General features: G+C 46.4%; 1 protein-coding gene across 1 annotated transcript in view; it reads left to right on the top strand.

Moving 5' to 3' along the window:
* The window catches only part of ctnnd2a (catenin (cadherin-associated protein), delta 2a), a gene marked incomplete at both ends in the record, with an annotated part of 506,376 nt that overhangs the window by 203,430 nt on the left and 280,446 nt on the right, over positions 1-22,500 (top strand). Inside the window, 4 exons of the mRNA XM_083657360.1 lie at positions 6,913-7,085; positions 14,802-14,856; positions 19,620-19,833; positions 20,282-20,399. Coding sequence (XP_083513486.1) covers positions 6,913-7,085; positions 14,802-14,856; positions 19,620-19,833; positions 20,282-20,399 — 560 coding nt within the window. The remainder of the gene's footprint in view (positions 1-6,912; positions 7,086-14,801; positions 14,857-19,619; positions 19,834-20,281; positions 20,400-22,500) is intronic.

Genomic DNA, 22,500 nt, shown 5'->3' with positions numbered 1-22,500 from the left:
GATTACGGGTGGAACACACTTTGAAACACGCAGCATAAATAAGACCAGAATCGCAAAAGCTTCATCAAAGCTCTCAACACAAACCACAAGAAACGAGCGAGCCGATCCAGACTTGCACAGCGGCCGCCAGGCAGACAGGCAGACAGGCACAGCAAAGCAGTGAGCTGGTGACGCGAGGTTACAGACACGCTCGCTGCAGCCAAGAAGAAGACACACGGAGGGAGGAGTTTGAAGGAAAGGGGTGTTTCCTGCTGTTATGGAGGAAATTACTGTTCAAAACTATTGTTTAGATGTCTGACGTCTTACTGATGCCAAAAATGAATGGTTAAAGTGACTGTTCTATCGAATTTCACAAAAAGCCGTTTATCTCAAAATAATTTTTCAGACGCTGAAACCATGCTGTATTCAACTGCTAATGCTTACATAACTACTAACTCTACAAACTAACTCTTTTAGACAGAGAAAGCACACATTCTATTAGTTCTTTTGAGATATTGTGTGTTCACAAAATCTTAGCAGAAAAGAATCCTCGGGTCTTGAAAGATGAGCCAGAATCCTCAAAAAAAACCTCTGGCAGAACCTACCTACAGTAAAAAAAAAACGGCTGGCAGTGAATGTGTTAATATGATCGATAATCGATAATTGATCGTTAATTTCCCCCGATTTTCGATTATGGAAATTTTTCAAAATGAACATCCCTATACCGTACATGCATGCACTTACATATTAACTCATTCCCCGTCAAGAGTTTCAAAGTAAAAAAGTCACCAGCCACCGCCAGGGTTTCTGATCATTTTCACTAATTTTCCAAGACGCACAGAATATTTTCTTCTATGACTATGTAAACACTAGTCTCGCTGGCCAGCCTCCACTCCCTTCCGTCCGAGGAGTCTGGCGCCGCAGGTCTCCATAACTGGGATAAACCCTCCCCTGCTCTACTCTGCTCTCCCATTGGAGCGACTGTTTCAGTCTGTTGGGGTCCCGCAAGGGTCCGTCCTTGGCTCGATTTTCTTCTCACTGTACATGTTACCCCTCGGTTTAATCATTCAGAAGCACAACATATCCTTTCACTGTTATGCTGACGACACACAGCTTCATGTCTCTCTGAAACCCAACAACCAGTCCATACTAAACAGTCTCTTGGCCTGCCTCGACGACATTGAATGTGTCTCCACCCTCACCAACAGTCTACGCAACCTTTCCGCCCTGGTCAAGCCCTATGTTAAAAACCTAGGTGTCATTTTTGATCCCCAATTTAAGTTTGATAGACAGGTAAATTCAGTGGTAAAGGCATGCTTTTTCCAACTCCGCACTATTGCCAAGCTCAAAGCCTTTCTCTCCCCTGCAGACCTTCAGAGAGTCATCCACGTTTTCATCTCATCTAGATTAGACTACTGCAACTCTCTCTACACAGGCATCAGTCAGTCCTCCCTGTCCCGTCTGCAGTTAGTACAGAACGCCGCTGCCAGACTTTTGACCGGAACCCGCAAAAGAGACCACATAACTCCTGTCCTTGCCTCCCTTCACTGGCTTCCAGTACGCTACAGAATAGATTTCAAGGTTCTCCTGTTTGTATTCAAAGCACTCAACAACCAGCCCCCCCCCCTACATCTCACACCTCCTATCCCCCTATTCCAACACTAGAGCCCTCAGGTCAGCCGATCAGAGGCTCCTGACAGTCCGGAGGTTCAACCTCAAGCTTAGGGGGGGCCGTGCCTTTGCTGCCGCAGCCCCTGTCCTGTGGAACAGCATCCCCACCTCTATCAGGCTCGCCCCCTCGATAGAGGCCTTCAAATCTAACCTGAAAACCCACTTCTACCTGCTAGCATCTCCCGATTATAGCTGATTCATGCCTTGGTTTCCCTATGTGTCCCGATGATTGCTGACCAGATGTTGCCTGATGTTTTTTGTGTATCTACCCTATGTACAGCACTTTGGTTGACATGTGTCATGTTTAAATGTGCTCTATAAATAAATCTGATTGATTGATTGATTGATTGATTGATTGATTCAGTCAGTGCCCGCTCCCGGCTTATTACAAGCTCTGTCATTGGCTCCGACCATGTCAATCAGAGCGGCTTCCGCTCCCTCCTCCCTGTGTGTCGCTGTAAATAGTGCCCTGCCGCCGCAGTGAAAACAACAACGCTAACTATCTAGGAAGCTAACGGCAGAAACCTACACGCTAGCTCGTTGCTACACGCGGAAAACGGCAAGTTGGATTGTTTGAAACTATTTTCCAAGGGCACTGCCGCTAAGCGCCGCCCATCGCAATCCCACTATGGAGACCTGTGGCGCCAGACTCCTCGGACGGAAGGGGAGGAGGCTGGCCAGCGAGACTATGTAAACACTGAATATCTCAAAAGAAAGAGGAGAGCCTCTACTTTCATGAGGAAAAAAGTTTGATTCTACCTTAATCCGTTCTTTAGTTATTGACACTTGAATGTAGGTAGTTTTCACTGAAAACGTCCATTTGTCCCCAAAAAGCTGAGAAAAAAAGCATTTTTCTAAATAAAGTCATCTTCATGGGTCCTGAACCGAATAAATGTCTCTGATGGCGGATACTGGCCGGTGTTACACTCAAGTATGAACCCCATAATGATTTGGTTTCCCTTTCCGGCCAAACACGCCCGAGGTCACAGCTTTTACCTTAGCACCGGTGCAAGAGAGAGATTCACCCCGCTCTTGAGAGAGGGGAGCCGGGTCGCGCTCTCTTTTTGTGCCGGGGGAGGGCGACTGGTGTCTGGAGGTCAGGAGCAAATCTACCGACTGAAATTGACACAGTGTGTGATAGTTTAGGAACTGGATCACTAAACTATGAGGACAAGTGACTTGTTGATGTGTCAGCGCCTGCCGCCTCGTGTAAAGAAAATCCTTCAGGTTTGAGTGACAGGCTGCCCCGCTGTCATGGGGTCCATGGCTCGCTAAAAGCTGCCGGACCAGCGTTTGAGCAGCAAGCCTGGAGATGTTTTATGGAGCTTTTCTGACGGAAGATTGTTGCTTTTCTCTGCTTCCTGGTTTTGTTGGAGAGTCATGAATCACGCTTCTGTAGGACTCTAGACGTGCTGTACTATTTCACCAGGTGGGTAAGAGAGCCATCTATCACATGACGGTGAAAACAAGGCTTGACGTTCTATGACGGCAATGGTGGGGAATGAGTTAATTGTGCACAGATGTGTGTGTGTGTGTGTGTGTGTGTGTGTGTGTGTGTGTGTGTTTGCGTGCGTGCGTGTGTGTGTGTGTGTGTGTGTGTGTGTGTGTGTGTGTGAAAGCATGTTGAGGATGTTATTAATATGATGATGTGCTTAATTTTTTCACTGAGCCTGTGAAATACTCATGATTTACTTGTGAGAATGGATACTCTACAGAGTTTCAATAGAGGCAAGAAAGGAAATAAAGCCATACCACTGACTTTGATCTCACCCTCTCACTCATACACGCAACTCAACACAACCATGAGAATCATCGCCGGGACAATCCGCTCAACACCACTCCCCTGGCTCCCTGTCCTATCCAACATAGCCCCTCCACATATCCGGCGAGAAGCCTTCACTCAAAGGATGCTCCAAAAGGCCAAAGACTCCCCCCACCTACCAATCCACACAGACATCTTCAACCCACCCACTGCTCGTCTTCCATCTAGACGACCAATCTGGAAGAACCCTCCACCAGCTGACTTCACCACCAAATCAGCTTGGAAAAAGGAATGGGAGTCCAAGGACGTCCCAAACAAACACCTGGTGTCAGACCCCACTCTACTGGTCCCTGGCACCAACCTCCCAAGGAGGCAGTGGTCAACCCTCAATAGATTCAGGACTGGACATGGCCCCTGCTTGGCCAGCCTTCACAAGTGGGGCAGCAGCCCAAGCCCACTGTGTGCTTGTGGAGAGCAGCAGACAATGCAACACATCATCGAAGATTGCCCTCTACAAAGACTTGAAGGAGGACTAGTCACCCTCCATACAGCAGATCAGGAGGCAACTGCTTGGCTTAAGGACCTTGCATTCGCTAAATAAAACTCATACACTTAGTACACACTCTCTCTCTCTCTCTCTCTCTCTCTCTCTCACACACACACACACACACACACACACACACACACACACACACACACACACTTGCACTAAACCATCTATCTGCCCACCCGCTCACCTACAGTACCAACTTTGCTACCAGCCAACCGGGTGACACGCACAAATCACACTATGCATAGTGACACAACTATACGGTATACATTCACACTGTGTCACACACACACAAACACACGCGTGTAACAAACACCAAGCCGAGTGATGATGAGTGTCACACACAAACAAACACGCGTGTAACAAACACCAAGCCAAGTGATGATGAGGGTCACACACACACACAAACACGCGTGTAACAAACACCAAGCCGAGTGATGATGAGGGTCACACACACACACAAACACGCGTGTAACAAACACCAAGCCGAGTGATGATGAGGGTCACACACACACACAAACACGCGTGTAACAAACACCAAGCCGAGTGATGATGAGTGTCACACACAAACAAACACGCGTGTAACAAACACCAAGCCGAGTGATGATGAGGGTCACACACACACACAAACACGCGTGTAACAAACACCAAGCCGAGTGATGATGAGTGTCACACACACACAAACACGCGTGTAACAAACACCAAGCCGAGTGATGATGAGTGTCACACACACACAAACACGCGTGTAACAAACACCAAGCCGAGTGATGATGAGTGTCACACACACACACAAACACGCGTGTAACAAACACCAAGCCGAGTGATGATGAGTGTCACACACACACAAACACACGCGTGTAACAAACACCAAGCCGAGTGATGATGAGGGTCACACACACACACAAACACACGCGTGTAACAAACACCAAGCCAAGTGATGAAGAGTGTCACAAACACACAAACACATGCGTGTAACAAACACCAAGCCGAGTGATGATGAGGGTCACACACACACAAACACACGCGTGTAACAAACACCAAGCCGAGTGATGAAGAGTGTCACAAACACACAAACACATGCGTGTAACAAACACCAAGCCGAGTGATGATGAGGGTCACACACACACAAACACACGCGTGTAACAAACACCAAGCCGAGTGATGAAGAGTGTCACAAACACATGCGTGTAACAAACACCAAGCCAAGTGATGAAGAGTGTCACAAACACACAAACACACGCGTGTAACAAACACCAAGCCGAGTGATGAAGAGTGTCACAAACACATGCGTGTAACAAACACCAAGCCAAGTGATGAAGAGTGTCACAAACACACAAACACATGCGTGTAACATACACCAAGCCAAGTGATGATGGGTGTCACACACACACAAACACACGTGTGTAACAAACACCAAGCCGAGTGATGATGAGTGTCACAAACACACAAACACACCCGTGTAACAAACACCAAGCCGAGTGATGATGAGTGTCACAAACACACAAACACACGCGTATACCAAACACCAAGCCGAGTGATGAAGAGTGTCACAAACACACAAACACACGCGTATAACAAACACCAAGCCGAGTGATGATGAGCGTCACACACACACACACAAACAAACACATGCGTGTAACAAACACTAAGCCAAGTGATGATGAGTTTGGGAGCTCCCACTCCATCTGCGTGACACAAAGTGCCATTTAATAATTCATAAAAAGCAAGAGATGAATCGAGATGAGAAAAGACAAGTCTTTCATGAAGACGAAAAGCTTTGAGTTGATGTTGCTTCACAGCACACACAGACTCACGGAGAGAAAGGGATCCTGAAGGGAGAGAGAGAGCATCAGAGAACAAACATATATGGGAGAAGAAGAAGAAGAAGAAGAATACTTTGTTATTTGTGGGGAAACTAACATGCCAGTGAGCTCTGGGAAGACGCTTCTTGTAGACTTTGGGACCGAGTTGGTCTTCCTTATACTATGAACTCTAATTACATAGATGTTATATAGGTTTTTATTCAGTGAGAGAGAGAGTAAGAATAGCAACGCAATGAAATATTTACACACCGTTGAGTGCACATGTCATAGACCTAACCGATTCTGAATCAAACCACACCACACACTCTCCTCCACATGCACTGCTCTTAGGAGACTCAGTTGCTGTAGATTTACTCTGCACTATTAGTGCCATTGGTTCGTAATAATGACCACCGGGGGGTCTGTAACGGTTCACTCCATCCCACCTCATCGCGCCACATGCAGTTTGGAAGAGTGTCCGTCGTAAAAATATGACGATCGGGACCAGTCACAACCCCAATCAATAAGGTTTCTGTGCACAGCATGGGCTTCAGAGAAGAGTAGCAGTACAGTGACTGACTGCTTCAGTTGGTACCACTCAAGTTGTCTTGCACAAAGGGGTCTGTTGAGTTTTTGTTCAAGCAGATAATACAAAAGTAAAAGTTAACATATTTGGGGAGGTAACGTTTCGAGTTGTTAGGTGTTCCATCTATTACAACTTTCTTCTTTTCAGCCATCCTCCCCCTCTCTGCCTCTTCCTCCTCCTCCTCCCCATCTCTTCCTCTTCCTCCTCCTCCCGTCTCTCCCTCCTCCTCCTCCTCCTCCTCCTCCTCCCATTCTCTCTGTTCCTCTCTCCCGCTGCTAATAAATTATGTATGCCATCTCCAACTCACGGAGCGCTGCACTGCTGCACTGTCTGCGCTAAATTGCTACTCTCTCTCTCTCTCTCTCTCTCCCCCATCTCACTCTTCGCCTCTCAATCTCTCCCCTTCACTCCCCCCACCCTCCCACCTCTCTCTCCGTCTCTTTCTCACTCACTCTTAATCTCTCTCTCTCTCTCTCTTCACTCCCTCTCTCTCTCTATATCTCTCACTCTCTCCACTCAACTCCCCCCACCCTCAATACACCACTGCTGTCTCTCTGGGTAGGACCGGCTCTTCTTTCCCAGAGTTCCTTGCAGCTCAACTCCACCCCGGAGGCTTCGCTCCAGTACTCTGCCAGCTACCATAGCAACCAGACCCTCGCCCTTAGCGACAGCATCTCCGCAGCAACCCCACAGCGCAGCGGGCAGGTTGGGGGGGCCGTGCACAGCTACAACCAGGTAGGAGTAACTGCTGTATACCGATGATGATGATGATGATGATGATGATGATGATGGTGGTAGTAGTGCTGATGATGAAGAAAATTGCGATGTCAGAAATGTCCACAGGAGCTGTTTGCTCTCACTGTCCCTTTATGCAAACTTATTCACTTTGGCGTCGGCTCGTGCGAAAGCTGCGATCACGCAGTAACAACTGCATTGCACTCATTGTGGTCGTCGTCGCAGACACGGAGAGCTGGGAGGGCCAGCGCAGTGTCGGCATCTACCGCACGCTGTCTCTCAGATCCCCCCGCTCCTCCGATTTCCCCACCCCAAGCTGAGCCAACATCTATTTCTCTACCCCCCTCTGAATGTCCACGATCTTCCCCTCTCCCCACGCTCTTCTCCTCCACCTACATGTACAGGATCTCTGACGTGATGTGCACTCTGCATGCAGTACACAGCTCAACCCACAGCAGGATATGGATTTGTTAGTGTTTGACGTAGCAGGCGTAGTTGATTGGTGTCGATAAGCACAGATTTATGCAGAATCCCATTAATTTATTTTATTCGAGTGGGATCGTCCAGTCGGTCCAACTTTTACTTCCAAAGGAATCCTATGTGTGCAGTCGCCGTGTGTGTGTGTGTGTGTGTGTGTGTGTTTGGGAAGAAGTGGGAGACAGGGTCAGTCAGATGTATTCCACGGAGCTGTTTGGAAGGAGAGGTAAAGTGATGCTGATAGTCTAAAAAAACACTCTTTTAGACAGAGAGAGGGGAGGATGAAATGCACACAGGCACATATCAGCCAGGCTCTTAGTTTATAAGGACTTGAGAAAAAAGAAGTAAGGTGTTAATCACAGCAGTGTGCTTATGAAGAGAGAAAACCCTCCAATTACTTTCTATCTTACACCAGCCAATTATTCCCAATTTTCATTTTCTGAACCTATCAATGGTAGTGCACATGCACACACTTACACGTGTGCTCTCTCTCTCTCTCTCTCTCTCTCTCTCTCTCTCTCTCTCTCTCTCTCTCTCTCTCTCTCTCTCTCTCTCACACACGCACGCACATGCACACACACACACACACACACACACACACACACACACACACACACACACACACACACACACTGCTAAATCAGTAAACATTCAAATTCATTACAAGATATTGCCAGTGTCTGGGGGAAATGTTCCATTTGTGATTGCTGTATGACCACTTATGAATTGAAAGCAGGGGAAATATTTTAGATTAATAATGATAAAGTAGGCTAGATAATTGTTAAAATAAAAGAGCATTGCCGCTTTTTCAGAATATCCATAGCAAAGCACATACACGCACATACAGGGCTGTTAAACTAGGCTGTGTTTGGTTAGTTTTTCACATGCCGTGTGCGCGTGTGTGTGTGTGTGTGTGTGTGTGTGTCTGTGTGTGTTTCTTTGTACTGTACGTGTGCATGTGTGCCTCTTGAAAGAGGAAGAAGATGAAGGTGGTTATATTAGTCTTTGTAAACACATCTCTTCATTTCCCCACACAGTCACACCAACGCTCATTTCAAAGATGTTTTCAGAGAAGGTTCTTATTCCTTCCCTTAACAAAGAAGGAATCCAGGAGATGACAGAACGCTATGCAGACAGACAGACAGACAGACATGCAGACAGACAGACAGACAGACAGACATGCAGACAGACAGACAGACAGGCAGGCAGGCAGTCAGACAGACAGACAGACAGGCAGGCAGACAGACAGACAGGCAGGCAGGCAGGCAGACAGACAGACAGACAGACAGACATGCAGACAGACAGACAGACAGACAGACAGACAGACAGACAGACAGACAGGCAGACAGACAGACAGACAGACAGGCAGGCAGGCAGACAGACAGACATGCAGACAGACAGACAGACAGACAGACAGGCAGGCAGGCAGACAGGCAGGCAGGCAGACAGACAGACATGCAGACAGACAGACAGACAGACAGACAGGCAGACAGACAGGCAGGCAGGCAGACAGACAGACAGACATGCAGACAGACAGACAGGCAGGCAGACAGACAGGCAGGCAGGCAGACAGACAGACAGACAGGCAGGCAGGTAGACAGGCAGACAGACAGGCAGGCAGGCAGGCAGACAGACAGACAGACATGCAGACAGACAGACAGTCAGACAGACAGACAGACAGACAGACAGACAGGCAGGCAGACAGACAGGCAGGCAGACAGGCAGGCAGGCAGACAGACAGACATGCAGACAGACAGACAGACAGACAGGCAGGCAGACAGACAGACAGGCAGGCAGGCAGGCAGACAGACAGACAGACATGCAGACAGGCAGACAGGCAGGCAGGCAGGCAGACAGACAGGCAGACAGACAGGCAGGCAGGCAAGCAGACAGACAGACAGACAGGCAGGCAGGCAGACAGACAGGCAGGCAGACAGACAGACAGACAGGCAGGCAGGTAGACAGGCAGACAGACAGGCATGCAGGCAGACAGACAGACAGACATGCAGGCAGGCAGACAGACAGACAGACAGGCAGACAGACAGACAGACAGACAGGCAGGCAGGTAGACAGGCAGACAGACAGACAGGCAGACAGACAGACAGACAGACAGACAGACAGACAGACAGACAGGCAGGCAGGTAGACAGGCAGACAGACAGACAGGCAGACAGACAGACAGACAGACAGACAGACATATACTGTAGGTGGAGGCAAACTGAGCTTTTTCTTTCTCTCCTGTGAATTCTACTGTATTTCTCTCCTCTGTTTTCCTTGCATTGCTGTGGTCCTCTCCTCTCCTCTCCTCCTCTCATGCCCCTCTTCTCTTCCTCTCCTGTCCTCTCTGCTCACCGTCTCCGTCAGTGTTTGTGTTTGTCCCCCGTGATGTTTTGGGCTTGTCAGAGCAATGTGGCCAGTGTTGTCAGCAGGGCGTGTAGCTTCTCAATAGCTTTATACAGTACATACCACTGCTACCTGATAGGCAGGTGTATTTTATTTATTTGTTTATTTGGACGGGACAGTGCAAAATCAATGAACACAAAAACCACGAAGCAGATACAGTCACCTGGAACATAATAAGAGTGTAAAAATTGCCGGATTTAGCACGATGCTAATTTCCATCCGTTGTCCCCGAAAGACATAAAACACAGAATACATCAAACGTAAAACATAAGTAGCAGCAATACACTCAAAAAATACGTAAAACATAAGTAGCAGCAATACACTCAAAAATACATAGCAGCAATACACTTACAAAAATAAAAATACATAGTAGCAATACACAAAAGAAAAAAGAAAAACATATTACCTGTGGTCACATGACTGGTTGGACTTCAGCCATTGTTTAAGTTTACCTTTAAAAGTAGCAAGGGTGGGGCTGTCCCTTATGGAGATGGGGAGACTATTCCACGTTTGGCTGCCTTTTATAGAGAGGACGTTCTGAGCAAACGTGGTCAGTCTACGTTGGACCTTGCAGTCACCTCTGGTGTCTGACGTGGTGCCAAGTACAATGATTCTGTTTTTGTGGATGAATTCCTGTACAGGAGGGGGAGCTAGTCCATGTATGCATTTGTAGATAAAACAAGCACTTTTTAAGACTTTGAGATTTTCAAAGCTCAGAAAGAGATGTTGTTCCAGAATGTTACAGTGGTGGTATGTAAGAGTGGTATGTAAGAGAGTAGCGCTGTCACCCCGGCGCCCTGCATGAATTCCCACACAGGCTTTCCTTCCATCATGGCCACCTAATCATCCCTCAATATCTAATTGGCTCTTTCAGTCCTCTACTCTCCACTGTGATAGGCTGATGTGTGGTGAGTGTTCTGGTACAAAGCGGCTGCCGTGCATCACCCAGGTGGGTGCTGCACATCGGTGGTGGATGTGACACCCTGCCCCACCCCCCCGCCACCCCCTCCCCGACCCCACGATATGTGAAGCGATTTGAGTACCTGGAAAGGTGCTACTGTATATAAATGCAATCAGTTGTATTATTATGACTCTATGTAGTGTATGTGTGTAAATACGTGCATGGCTTTGTTCATCATTGTGTGTATGCAGGCATGTATGTACTGTACACGTGCACATAGGTGTGCGTGTGCACGTCGGGCCTTTTTACATACTTTGTCCTTCTATCACATGTATGCATGAGCGCATTTCATTTGTATGTGAAAGTTTGCACACGTGAGAGAGAGAGAGTGAGAGGTCTAGCATGCTAGCTGCTCTTCTGTACGAGAGGCCCTGCTTTAATAATGCATGGATACATGGCACCTCAAACATCTAGTGTCTTCCTGGAGGAAACAAGAAGGGCTACTGCAGGACGACAGTATGGACGGGAAAGAGCTCTCTCACATACACTCTGTCCAGCTTTCTATCCATCCACTCACCTAGTCACCAATTCATCCATAAATCCATCACTTATTTACCAGTGACTCATCCATCCATCCATCCATCCATTCATTCATTCATTCATCCACCCAGTGACCAGTAGCGATGGGTATCGTTAGGATTTTATCGATACCGATACCGATACCGATACTGCTTATCGATACCGATACTTATCGATACTGCTTTCCATAATTTGGTGGAAAAAATAAAGACATGATGTGAAAAGATGTGAAAAGTTATTTTGTTATTAACTTTTTTGCAGAAATAATATATTCACCATTGTGAATAATGGTCATTTATTAAATCTAGGCCACCTATGTAATAGAAATGTGCAATTATTTTTTAAATTGGAGTCCTATGATAAGCGAAAACTGAGAAATCAGCTGTAGTTCACTCTAAGGGGGAACCCTACTACAACAACCAGAATGCATTGCGCTGGCCCGACTGAAAATTTTCAGTTTCACAAAAACAGTCAATGGTTTCACTTCAGGGACAGAGCAAACCAACATTATATCTCTACTGAGGGTTATTTTCATTTATACCATGGTCTGGCTGAGCTGTTTAATCAAACAACACAGCTAACGTTCAACTCGTTTTAGGGTCTGCTTTTTCCCGTCGCAAGCGTACTGTAGCATGGAGCAGGAGTGTGTAAACATTCAGTAAGGCAACAATTTCTTCCTGATGCTGGCAGTTTCATCATCATTAGGGGATGGTAAAAAAAATAAAAAAAATACTGACAGCAATACCGTTCATCGAGACGCTTATTGATACTCCGGTACTGACCAATCAGGAACTGGTACCAATTTAGACCTGGTCCTCGGTACCCATCTCTAGTGACCGGTCTATGCCATATGCATCTGACTTTCCATCTTTATGCCTGTAGCACTTCTGCATTTTTATTCATTTTTGCACAGTCCTGTAACAAATGACCACCAGGCTTTGTTGTTGTTGTTGTTGATGAAGACACAGACTTTTACACAAACATTTATGTTCCTTTAATATCTGAGAAGAGATACTCGCATTCAGTTTAAACACCATGCAGTACCTTAATTTCAATAACCCACGATAAGCTAATCCCAGCTATAAGAAAGCTTTATAAGGTATTTTCCCTGGATCCCAACACATGCACAGCAAACATGTTATCCCATTTGTATCGTTCAATTTTAGAACAGTAGCATGAGTAAAATTATTGAGGCAAAACATGGCAGTAAGCCTCGGCAGCTACTGCTATACTTCTGGAGTAAAGATGAAACTGAATTGTGTCCTTCTATCATGAAAGACATTAATATTCATTTGCTGTTTGGATGGGAGACGACATTGAAATAGTGATTTATTTATGGTAGCTGTCAAAAAAAGTGAGTTGCTGGATTTCAGCGGACTACTGAGCAAGTCGGGTTGCTGTTGACAGTTCTGAAGAGATCATATTATGCAGCCAAGAATGAAAATTGTACAAGTGGTTCAGATCCTCCATCCTTCAGTGTAATTGTAGCTTTTTTTAGTAGCTAACTCTTTCGTGGAAGATCACAGATGGGCAAACATATTTTTTTGATGACTGCAGTACATGGGTACAGTCTATTTATGAGCGGGTTATTATTAAAGGTGCATTTAAACAGCCTCTCAACAGGAAGGAATACAGAAAAACTCTCAAATTATAAAGTACCAAGTAAAAAGTCCTTTAAAGTGACATAATGGAGGGGAGGGTGGGATCATAGGATAGTCTCCATGGGATAATGTCTGTGGGGGGGGGGGGGAGGGACCCCCTCCGTTACTGAGCCGGTTGTGCTCAGGAGGCATCGGGGGGGGGGGGGGGGGGGGGGGGGGGGGCGGGATAAAGTCATGATTTATGGGGGTTTTCGGGTCTGGTTGAACAGGCGGATGGCAGTTAGGAAGAAACTGTTGTGGCGAGAGGTTCTGGTGACCTCGGTGGGAGGGGTGGGCCATGATTTTCCAAGACCGCTTTAGCATCGTGGCAGTGTATCAGTCCTGAAGGGATGGCAGGCTGCATCCGACCGCCTTTTCAGCACGGCGGATGATGCGCTGCAGTCTGGAGATGTCCTTGAGGGCAGCAGCAGCATCATACCAGACAGGGATAGAGGAGGCAAGGATGGCCTCGACGATGGAGGTGTAGAAAAGTGCCAAGGCTGCCTTTGGCACAGAGTGGCTGTGTGTGCTCGCATAGTGTGGCCTCATACAGCGTCATGCGGCCATGTTAGTGTGGGCATATCATGTATTTGAATCACCTTTACAGCTCTTGCCATCACCATACGGCTGTGAGACTCTGTGGAGAGAAGACATATGCTCCCTCACAGTCTCTGAGGACTGGGTAGAATATATTAGGGTAAAGCAGCATCTGATGTGTGGCACGAAGCCATTTCCCACACTCACTTTGTGTCACACACTGACACATGGCTCCGAATGGTGATTAAGAAAGTCATTCAGTGTCAATCATTCAGGTGTATGGGTGCTATGTTTTCATCTGTAAGGAATTCAGTGCAATGCAGTTGAAAACCTAGGTAGTGGGACAGTTGAAGAGCTAAAATTGAGATTTCTTACAACTGTCATCTTTTAGATGTGGCTCAAAATGGAGACAATAAAGACTGACAAATGCCAACTAAATGTGATCTTCTAATCTTTTGCCTCATATCATTTTACTATATAAAGTACCTATCACACTGTGTTAACAGCAAAGAAGCCTAGAAGCCTTTAGGGCATTGTCCTAACACTTTTATCAGATTTTAATAACACAGCTTTTTGAATTATTCATGAATGTTGGAGTTTACTTGAGGATGGATGACCAAGATGTTGTTGTGCTCTAGCCTGTGTTACACTACTTTTCTTTACTCTTTCCAACAACCCCAACAAGTCATGATGAGTAGTGAGTTCAGCCGCCTGAACTCCTATTAGTCCAGGTTCTTCTTCTGCGAGTCTGTTTCTATCAGCCCTGTGTTTTCTCTAGGGGTTTCATTACTAGCTGCTCTGGGTTCATTTGGGGCTCCTCAAAGTCTCTGAACTCATTGTGCACGCTAGATCTATGGTCACCCGTGTTTTTATTTTCAACTCTGTCTCCCACCTCCCCCTTTCTCTCAACTTTCTATCTCCTCTCTCTCTCTCTCTCTCTCTCTCTCTCACACACACACTCACACACACACACACACCCTATCCATCTCTCTTCTACTCAATTTTCTCCTCTTCTCTCTCCTCTCCTCTATCTCTCCTCTCTCTCCTCTCTGTCTCATCTCTCCTCTCTCTCATCTCTCCTCTGCTCTCCTCTCTCTCTCCTCTCCTCTGCTCTCCTCTCTCTCTCCTCTCCTCTCCTCTGCTCTCCTCTCTCTCCTCTCCTCTCCTCTCCTCTCCTCAGGTGACATCTAGTCGTGTGGCTCAACAGCAACAGCAGCAAAGTGGGGCAGGGTCAGGTAAGGGCTCACCTCTTCTCCCTCTCTGTTATTTTTGGCCCAATTCCACCGCTGGTATCAACGCGGCCCCGCACAGCTCGTCTCGCTTTTTTGTCTCATTCCACCGATCAAAAACGTGGACAACCCGGGTTGATCGGGGTTGAGTCGTGCTGCTTTTGGTCCCTGCTCTGTTGAGGTTCTAGGGCTGTGGACCCGGTACTATATGGTGACGTGAAAACACTGCAGACGACTGATTGGTCAGGCAGAATCGTGTTTACTGTAGGCATCTACTGTCAATGCTGGATACCAGTTTAGTTAGCTTACCTTCTCTTCTATTATGTTATTTCCATCAGTCTTTAGTGTTGCTGCCTTTGCCGCTGGTGAAATAAAATCGATCTCCTTGCTCAGCTTTAACATGCGCTCCTCGGGAAGCCCTTTGTAGTTGCCTCCGCTAGGCCGCAGGCGAAGCCGCGGTCTTGCCTGTTGAGCTGCCGCTGGGGTTCTCCTCGTAGCGCCTCTCCCGTCCCCGCGCAGTGCATGCATGTGAGTTTGAGTAACAACAAAATGATATCCATTCTCCTAGCCGATTGTCACATTTGCCCATGTACACTGTAGGTCATTTAGAGGCACCAGTATTTCATAAACAGTTTAAAAGTTCTGTGGATGGATTTAATTGTAACGTTATGTTATAGCCTACTTCGGCTATAAGCGAAGGACAGATATGCGGTCGCTATTTAGACGACCAGCTGTGGGCGGGGGTGGGTGGGGGCAGATGATCCGCGGTGAAGCAAAACGTCCATAGGGCTGATACGATTAGAGCCGAGTGGTGACGAGCTGTGCAGGGCAGTAAAATGTGGTGGAAATGAGCTATTTCTTTATGATGCATTCGTCTGATATAGCATAAAACACACTAGATACACGGAGATGACGTTGGGCGTACGTAGGGGTACGGTGGCGCAGTCGGTAGCGCTGTCGCCTCACAGTTAGAAGGTCCTGGGTTCGATTCTCGCCTGGGACACTGTGGGCACTGTGGTTGTGTTCCCCCCCATATCTTCAGTGCCTACTGCCCAGGTGGGTTATCTCGTCGAGAGGGCCTTTCTCTCTGTCTGGAGTTTGCATGTTCTCCCCGTGCTCCCCCCAGGGGGTTCCTCCGTATATAACCCCCCACTAAAAACATGCAGAAGATCAGATCGTCATCGCCATCCGACCAGTGACGACAACATCCGAAGTTGGTCCCCGGGCGCTGTACGAGAAAGCGACCACTGCTCCTGGCCTGCCCCTCAGAGGAAAGGACATGCCTGGATGGGTTAAATGCAGAGGACACTTTTCACCGGCATGAGTGTGTTGTGGCCGCATGCATGTATTGTGGTGTTCGTGTGACAATAAAAGACGGGCTTGTCCGTTACGAGAGTTTTTGGGCGACACTGACAGACAGGTATGAGAATTGGAATAAATGCCTTGCCACTGCATGACCATTTTCGTGAGGGTTATTTTCATTATATTGGTTGGATATTAATGGAACAGAGTTGCGATGCTTTAAGTGTTCTCTCAGCCCAGGACAAACGTTGGCCAATAATCGATGCTTCATAATCCCTGTTGTCTCTGGGTTTGAGGCACAGGATAGTTTCTTGTTGTCTCTGGGTTTGAGGCACAGGATAGTTTCTTGTTGTCTCTGGGTTTGAGGCACAGGATAGTTTCTTGTTGTCTCTGGGTTTGAGGCACAGGATAGTTTCTTGTTGTCTCTGGGTTTGAGGCACAGGCTAGTTTCCTGTTGTCTCTGGGTTTGAGGCACAGGATAGTTTCCTGTTGTCTCTGGGTTTGAGGCCCAGGATAGTTTCTTGTTGTCTCTGGGTTTGAGGCACAGGATAGTTTCTTGTTGTCTCTGGGTTTGAGGCCCAGGATAGTTTCCTGTTATCTCTGGGTTTGAGGCCCAGGATAGTTTCCTGTTATCTCTGGGTTTGAGGCACAGGATAGTTTCTTGTTGTCTCTGGGTTTGAGGCCCAGGATAGTTTCCTGTTGTCTCTGGGTTTGAGGCCCAGGATAGTTTCTTGTTGTCTCTGGGTTTGAGGCCCAGGATAGTTTCTTGTTGTCTCTGGGTTTGAGGCACAGGATAGTTTCTTGTTGTCTCTGGGTTTGAGGCCCAGGATAGTTTCCTGTTATCTCTGGGTTTGAGGCCCAGGATAGTTTCTTGTTGTCTCTGGGTTTGAGGCCCAGGATAGTTTCCTGTTGTCTCTGGGTTTGAGGCCCAGGATAGTTTCTTGTTGTCTCTGGGTTTGAGGCCCAGGATAGTTTCTTGTTGTCTCTGGGTTTGAGGCCCAGGATACTGTCCTGTTGTCTCTGGGTTTGAGGTAGCCTGGCTCCAGACCTTTGAAGCCACGCCCACTCCACAGTTGTGGCTTTGGCTCTTCTTGGTCTGGGATTGCCATGTGCAAACAATATTTCTCCGGTTGAAAATCCAATCACGGTCGCTGATTGGCTAACGCTGTTATACACAGCTGTGGCCAAAGCTAACGTAGCTAGCTAATGCTAGCCAGCTTCTCCACATTGAGCAGCCAAAGTCGGCCGACTTTGTACTTTTCATAACAAACGTCTTATTAGTTAGTGCAGTGTACGATAAGACTTACGTTAAAACGACAAGTACAAAGTCGGCTGACTTTGGCTGCTTAAAGCGGGACTTACCCCCCCAGATTTCCTGCAAAACGGCACTCCACTCGATCCGAAAACCCCGCAGGCAAGATGGCCCACACTCCCCTCCTTAGCTTGCAGAATTCCTCCCCCATAAACTAACATATCTTGGCCAATAAGTATGTAACATACAAAATAAAACAACCCGTAATATCTTAATTGTATGTAGAATGCAGAGGACATGTAACTGCTTAGTTAAACTTGCATTCCAGGAATATTGTGCTCTAAAGATGACGTTTCGTCCTGAAACCCACACGGTGGTGGTTTTAGCGTAACCTATGTGGGATTCGAGGCGTAACCTATGTGGGTTTTAGCATAACCTATGTGGGATTCGAGGCGTCACCTATGTGGGTTTTGGCGTAACCTATGTGGGATTCGAAATAACGCATCCGAGATAGAAAACGTTATGAATATAGCCACGTTATAAACAACAAACTAACGCTGGTGATCCGTATGGAAACAGTGTTACTCGAAATGGTTAAAAGTTATATCAATTTGGTCATTCAGTGGCATTTTACTGCCATATAACATAACTAACTAGCGGCTAATATTAGCCACAGTAGGCATACCCAGGGATGCATTGGTCTTAAAGGGCTCGTGCCGCGTGAACTACAGTAATAATCAATGGGGAAAAAAACAATTTTTCACATGAGTGGGGCGCGTGCTAAACCCACCGTGACGTCACAATGTACCAAATATCCCATTAATTTGAGGGCACAAAAAAAAGCAGTGTTCAACCCATAGAGGGAACTTATGCTCCTGAAAATGATACAAATGGTAGAATGGTAACAGTTTGGTCTCAAATGTGGAAATTTTGACCAGAATTCTTCACACACCACCACCACCAAAGTCATATATATTGGTTAAAAGCTGAAAAAAAGTGTTTTGGGGGTAAGTTACACTTTAACGTGGAGAAGCTGGCTAACATTAGCTACGTTAGCTTGTGCTTGTGACTAGCAAGACTGCTGCGGCTACCCTGCCGTGCCGGCCGGTTGCCTCGGGGAGAGCCTGGTGACGCGAGGTTAGGTTGCCGTGGACACCTTGACCTTGGTCTCTAGTGATTGATTAGGGAAGACCGAAGCCTTGGTCTCTAGTGATTGATTAGGGAAGACCGAAGCCTTGGTCTCTAGTGATTGATTAGGGAAGACCGAAGCCTTGGTCTCTAGTGATTGATTAGGGAAGACCGAAGCCTTGGTCTCTAGTGATTGGTTAGGGAAGACCGAAGCCTTGGTCTCTAGTGATTGGTTAGGGAAGACCGAAGCCTTGGTCTCTAGTGATTGATTAGGGAAGACCGAAGCCTTGGTCTCTAGTGATTGGTTAGGGAAGACCGAAGCCTTGGTCTCTGGTGATTGGTTAGGGAAGACCGAAGCCCGGCCCCTCATAGAAATGCTCTGAAGTGGGTGCAATCTCAGACAAACAGGAAATGAGTTTATGAATTGATGATGCAGTCTGAATATCAGGCTAGGTTTGAGGCCCAGGATAGTTTCAAACAGCGAGACTTTCTCTTTCCTTCCTTTAACTTTGTTTTCACACTCTCTGCCAGTGCAAATGAAAGGTCAAAGGTCAGGCTGCAGCCACAACAAAATCCAGAACAAAATGTGTTTGCATTTCTCCATCACATATCTATTTTTCCCTCCAGCTAGTTTGGTTTTTATAAACAAGCTCTTCTTTATTATTGACAAACACCTTCTCGCCTACTTGTTTTCGTCCAATTTAGCGACTCCTCGATCTGACTCAGTAACACCTTTCTTTCTCCCAACGGTTCACTATAGTATCGACCCATCCAAATCATTTGTTTTGTTGTGGAGCCAAATCTTAATATCTATTTTGCACTTTTGTCAGCCTGTCATGATCTTACCCATTTTGACTTTTCCATATTTTCCTGTCTCCACTGTCAACTCACTGGCAGGAGTTAGTTCCCTGATCTCCTGTGTGTATCTTGTGTGAATTATAAGTCAGGCTAGTACTCGCCTACTTTGTCTCCTTAGTTCCTTGTATCCTTCAGGTATCACCTGTTTGACATCAGCCTCGCCATTTCCCACTTTCTTTCTGCCACCCCCTTCTTTCCTTTGTTTTCTCACCTCTTCTTGTTGCTGCAGGTATCTACTACTCCAGCTCCACCTTGCCCAGCCAGCGTGTCAGCTCTCCATTGTCGGCCGGAGGCGGCGGCTCGGCGTCAGGCTCCCCCAATAAGCTCCAGCGCCTGGGATCAGCCTCCGACGCGCCAGGCTACGCCACCACTCAGCGCCTGCCTTCCTCCTCCTCCTCGCCCAGCAAACAGTCCCCTGTCAACCGACTGGCCAAGTCGTACAGGTAGACAGCCACAGTGACATTGATGTTGATATAATGCTAATTGATTCCAAGTCTGGGTGTGGTTTGAAGATGGATAAAGACAATGGCATCAGCACAAATTAATCTTATTAACCATAGGCTTTATAGAAAAATATTGAGGGAAAACTTGCCCCAATCCCTTTTTCAAATGTGAAATAATTACCCACTGAATGAATAGTAATGACATGAGAATAGAATAGAATAAACTTTTTTGTCTTTGGCAATCATTATCCTCTGTGCTTTCATTCACTGTGTGCGCAACAACTGTGACTCATTGTTTGGTGCTGTTTGTACATGGAATGTGAAATGGATATGGTTTGAGGTCATTATTTTAGAGTCATAAGGTTCCATCATTATTTACTCAGTCAGCACTGTGCGCGCTTTAATTAAGTGGGTACATTTTATGTTACTTTGCCTTTTGCTTTTCCAGCACCACAGTTGCTGTGACAACAGCAGGAGGGGGCGGGTCTCCCCTGAGGGTGGCATCTCCACCCAGCTCTACTGCGGCAGGGGGAGGAGCCAGCACATCATCATCACCACTTCACCAGGTAGAGAACATCACCATTACAGAGTGGATGTCCTGTAGAGAGAAACAATATTTCATTTGAAAGTATTAGATGTGAACAGCATGCTTTTATGTGGGCACTGTGCTCGGATTGCATCAAAAGCTGCATATACAAATGCAAATACATATAAAATGTGAGCATGTAATAAGTTAATATACTGTATGGAGCCAGTGCAACTGCACCAGCCCCTTCTGTTAGAAGTGGTGTTATTATAGTCTATTTCTGTAAGTGTATAAAGTCTACATCCATTCAATCAGCATATTGACAGTGGTATAGCCTATTATCTCTGATTATCCTTGTCAATTGTTTCTTAACAATAACACCTTGCATCACAGGCGTTGTCAATAGACAGCGCCTTGATAACTCCCCTGAATTCCCTGAGCTATTGACCTGTCTCTAGTTATTACACCAAAAGCATGCTTGGATATATCTTTATTCAGCCAAATATTAGGCTAATTAAAACAAATAAACCAATATAGTCAAGCATAATATTACATGGATTATATTTCAAAGTGAGGTATTTAAGGGTGTCAGTAGCCAGTGTAGCTGTTTGTTGAACAGGGTTGTTATTGACAGTTGCACAATACTCAGTAGGAATTATATTATTGATCGGACAGAAGTGGCTGGGTGTTGAAGGAAAGATTATATTCTTCTCCACTTTGTCATATTTGTATTCTAGGCAGAATGGTGTAACACAGCTCCAGAGCATTTCCTATTGAGTCAGATCTTCAAAGAAAGATCTATTCAAGGCAGTTTTAGGTCTTCAAATGGTTAATGTTTTCAAATATAATTATGTAAATTGTTAGAGGATTTGTTTTGCATACACTATGGATTTTTTTGTTCTTCTTTCTGACCGATGCGTGATATTCACACTCCAAAAGATGAAGGCTTCATTTGTCAAAAAGATAATTTCTTGATAAGTGATTTAGATGGAGTGATTATTTAAATTTCCATCGTCTGAAGATGGTAATTTTGAGTGTTGGGTATATGTAGAAAAAGTAGTTAGTAGGTTTTGTACTTCCAGGTGTTGTTTGTTTCGTTATCTATGACTCTACTACTTTTAAGAGCGTCTTAAGTTAAGATGCTTTTCGGGAACACCTCACAAACTAAAGAGGCTTCGTGAGACAGATACTGTTGTCTCAGCCTTAACATGCTTTTGGGAAATGAGGCCCAGAGCTGGTTAACACCTGGGTAAATGAACAGCTGTGTCTTAATTAATCACACCTGCGATGTGAAGCACACACAGTCCATCTCAAACTGTAAAGAAGCTTCTCTGTGCTTTCTATGAGAAGATCACTCCCCAATGGATGCATCCCTGGGTTGTGGCTAGATGGGGTACAGCCACGGATGGAGTGACGCAAAATCGTGGCAATTGTTATTCCATTTAATTTGTGTTACTTCTTGTATAGTGTCTCGACGAAAGGAAAGATACAACAGGGTGAGATGAAGGATACATCCCCCCAATATTCAAGTAGCCTATAGTGTGTGTGTGTGTGTGTGTGTGTGTGTGTGTGTGTGTGTGTGTGTGTGTGGTGTGTGTGTGTGTGTGTGTGTGTGTGTGTCTGTGTGGGTGTGTGTGTAGGTGTGTATGTGTGTGTGTAAAGTGTGTGTGTGTGCGTGCGTGTGTGCATGCGTGCTTGTCATGTATGGGATCAGCCCAAAAAAAAAGTATAATTAAAGGTCCAATCTGTAAGTTTGGTGGGGAAATAATTGTTCATACCGTGTTTTTTATTACCAATGAGTGAATGCTCCATTACGTAACGTAAAAACCGCGTCACTCTGCGTTCACCCATTCCAAAGCTGGAGAATTCTGCTCCTCACGGGGAGAGATTTCTCAGAGAATTTGGCGGATGTGACGTTCTGCACGTTCACGAGCCTGCCTCTTGTAGTGGCTCCGGCCGGAAAGACACCAACGAAACTCTAAGGGCGGGTTCACACCAGCCTTGTTTAGTCCGGTCTATCGGACCTTTCCCCTTTAGTACGGTCCGTAGGGTCGGTGTGAACGCTCCCACTCGAACTCTGGTGCGGACTAAAAACCGCGCTCTGGTTCGCCTGTGAGAGGTGGTCTCGGTCCGCTCTCAAG

The sequence above is a fragment of the Poromitra crassiceps genome, assembly GCF_964638095.1.
Source record: "Poromitra crassiceps genome assembly, chromosome: 2".
NCBI classification, from domain to species: Eukaryota; Metazoa; Chordata; class Actinopteri; order Beryciformes; family Melamphaidae; genus Poromitra; species Poromitra crassiceps.
This window is presented reverse-complemented; position numbering and strand designations above follow the sequence as displayed.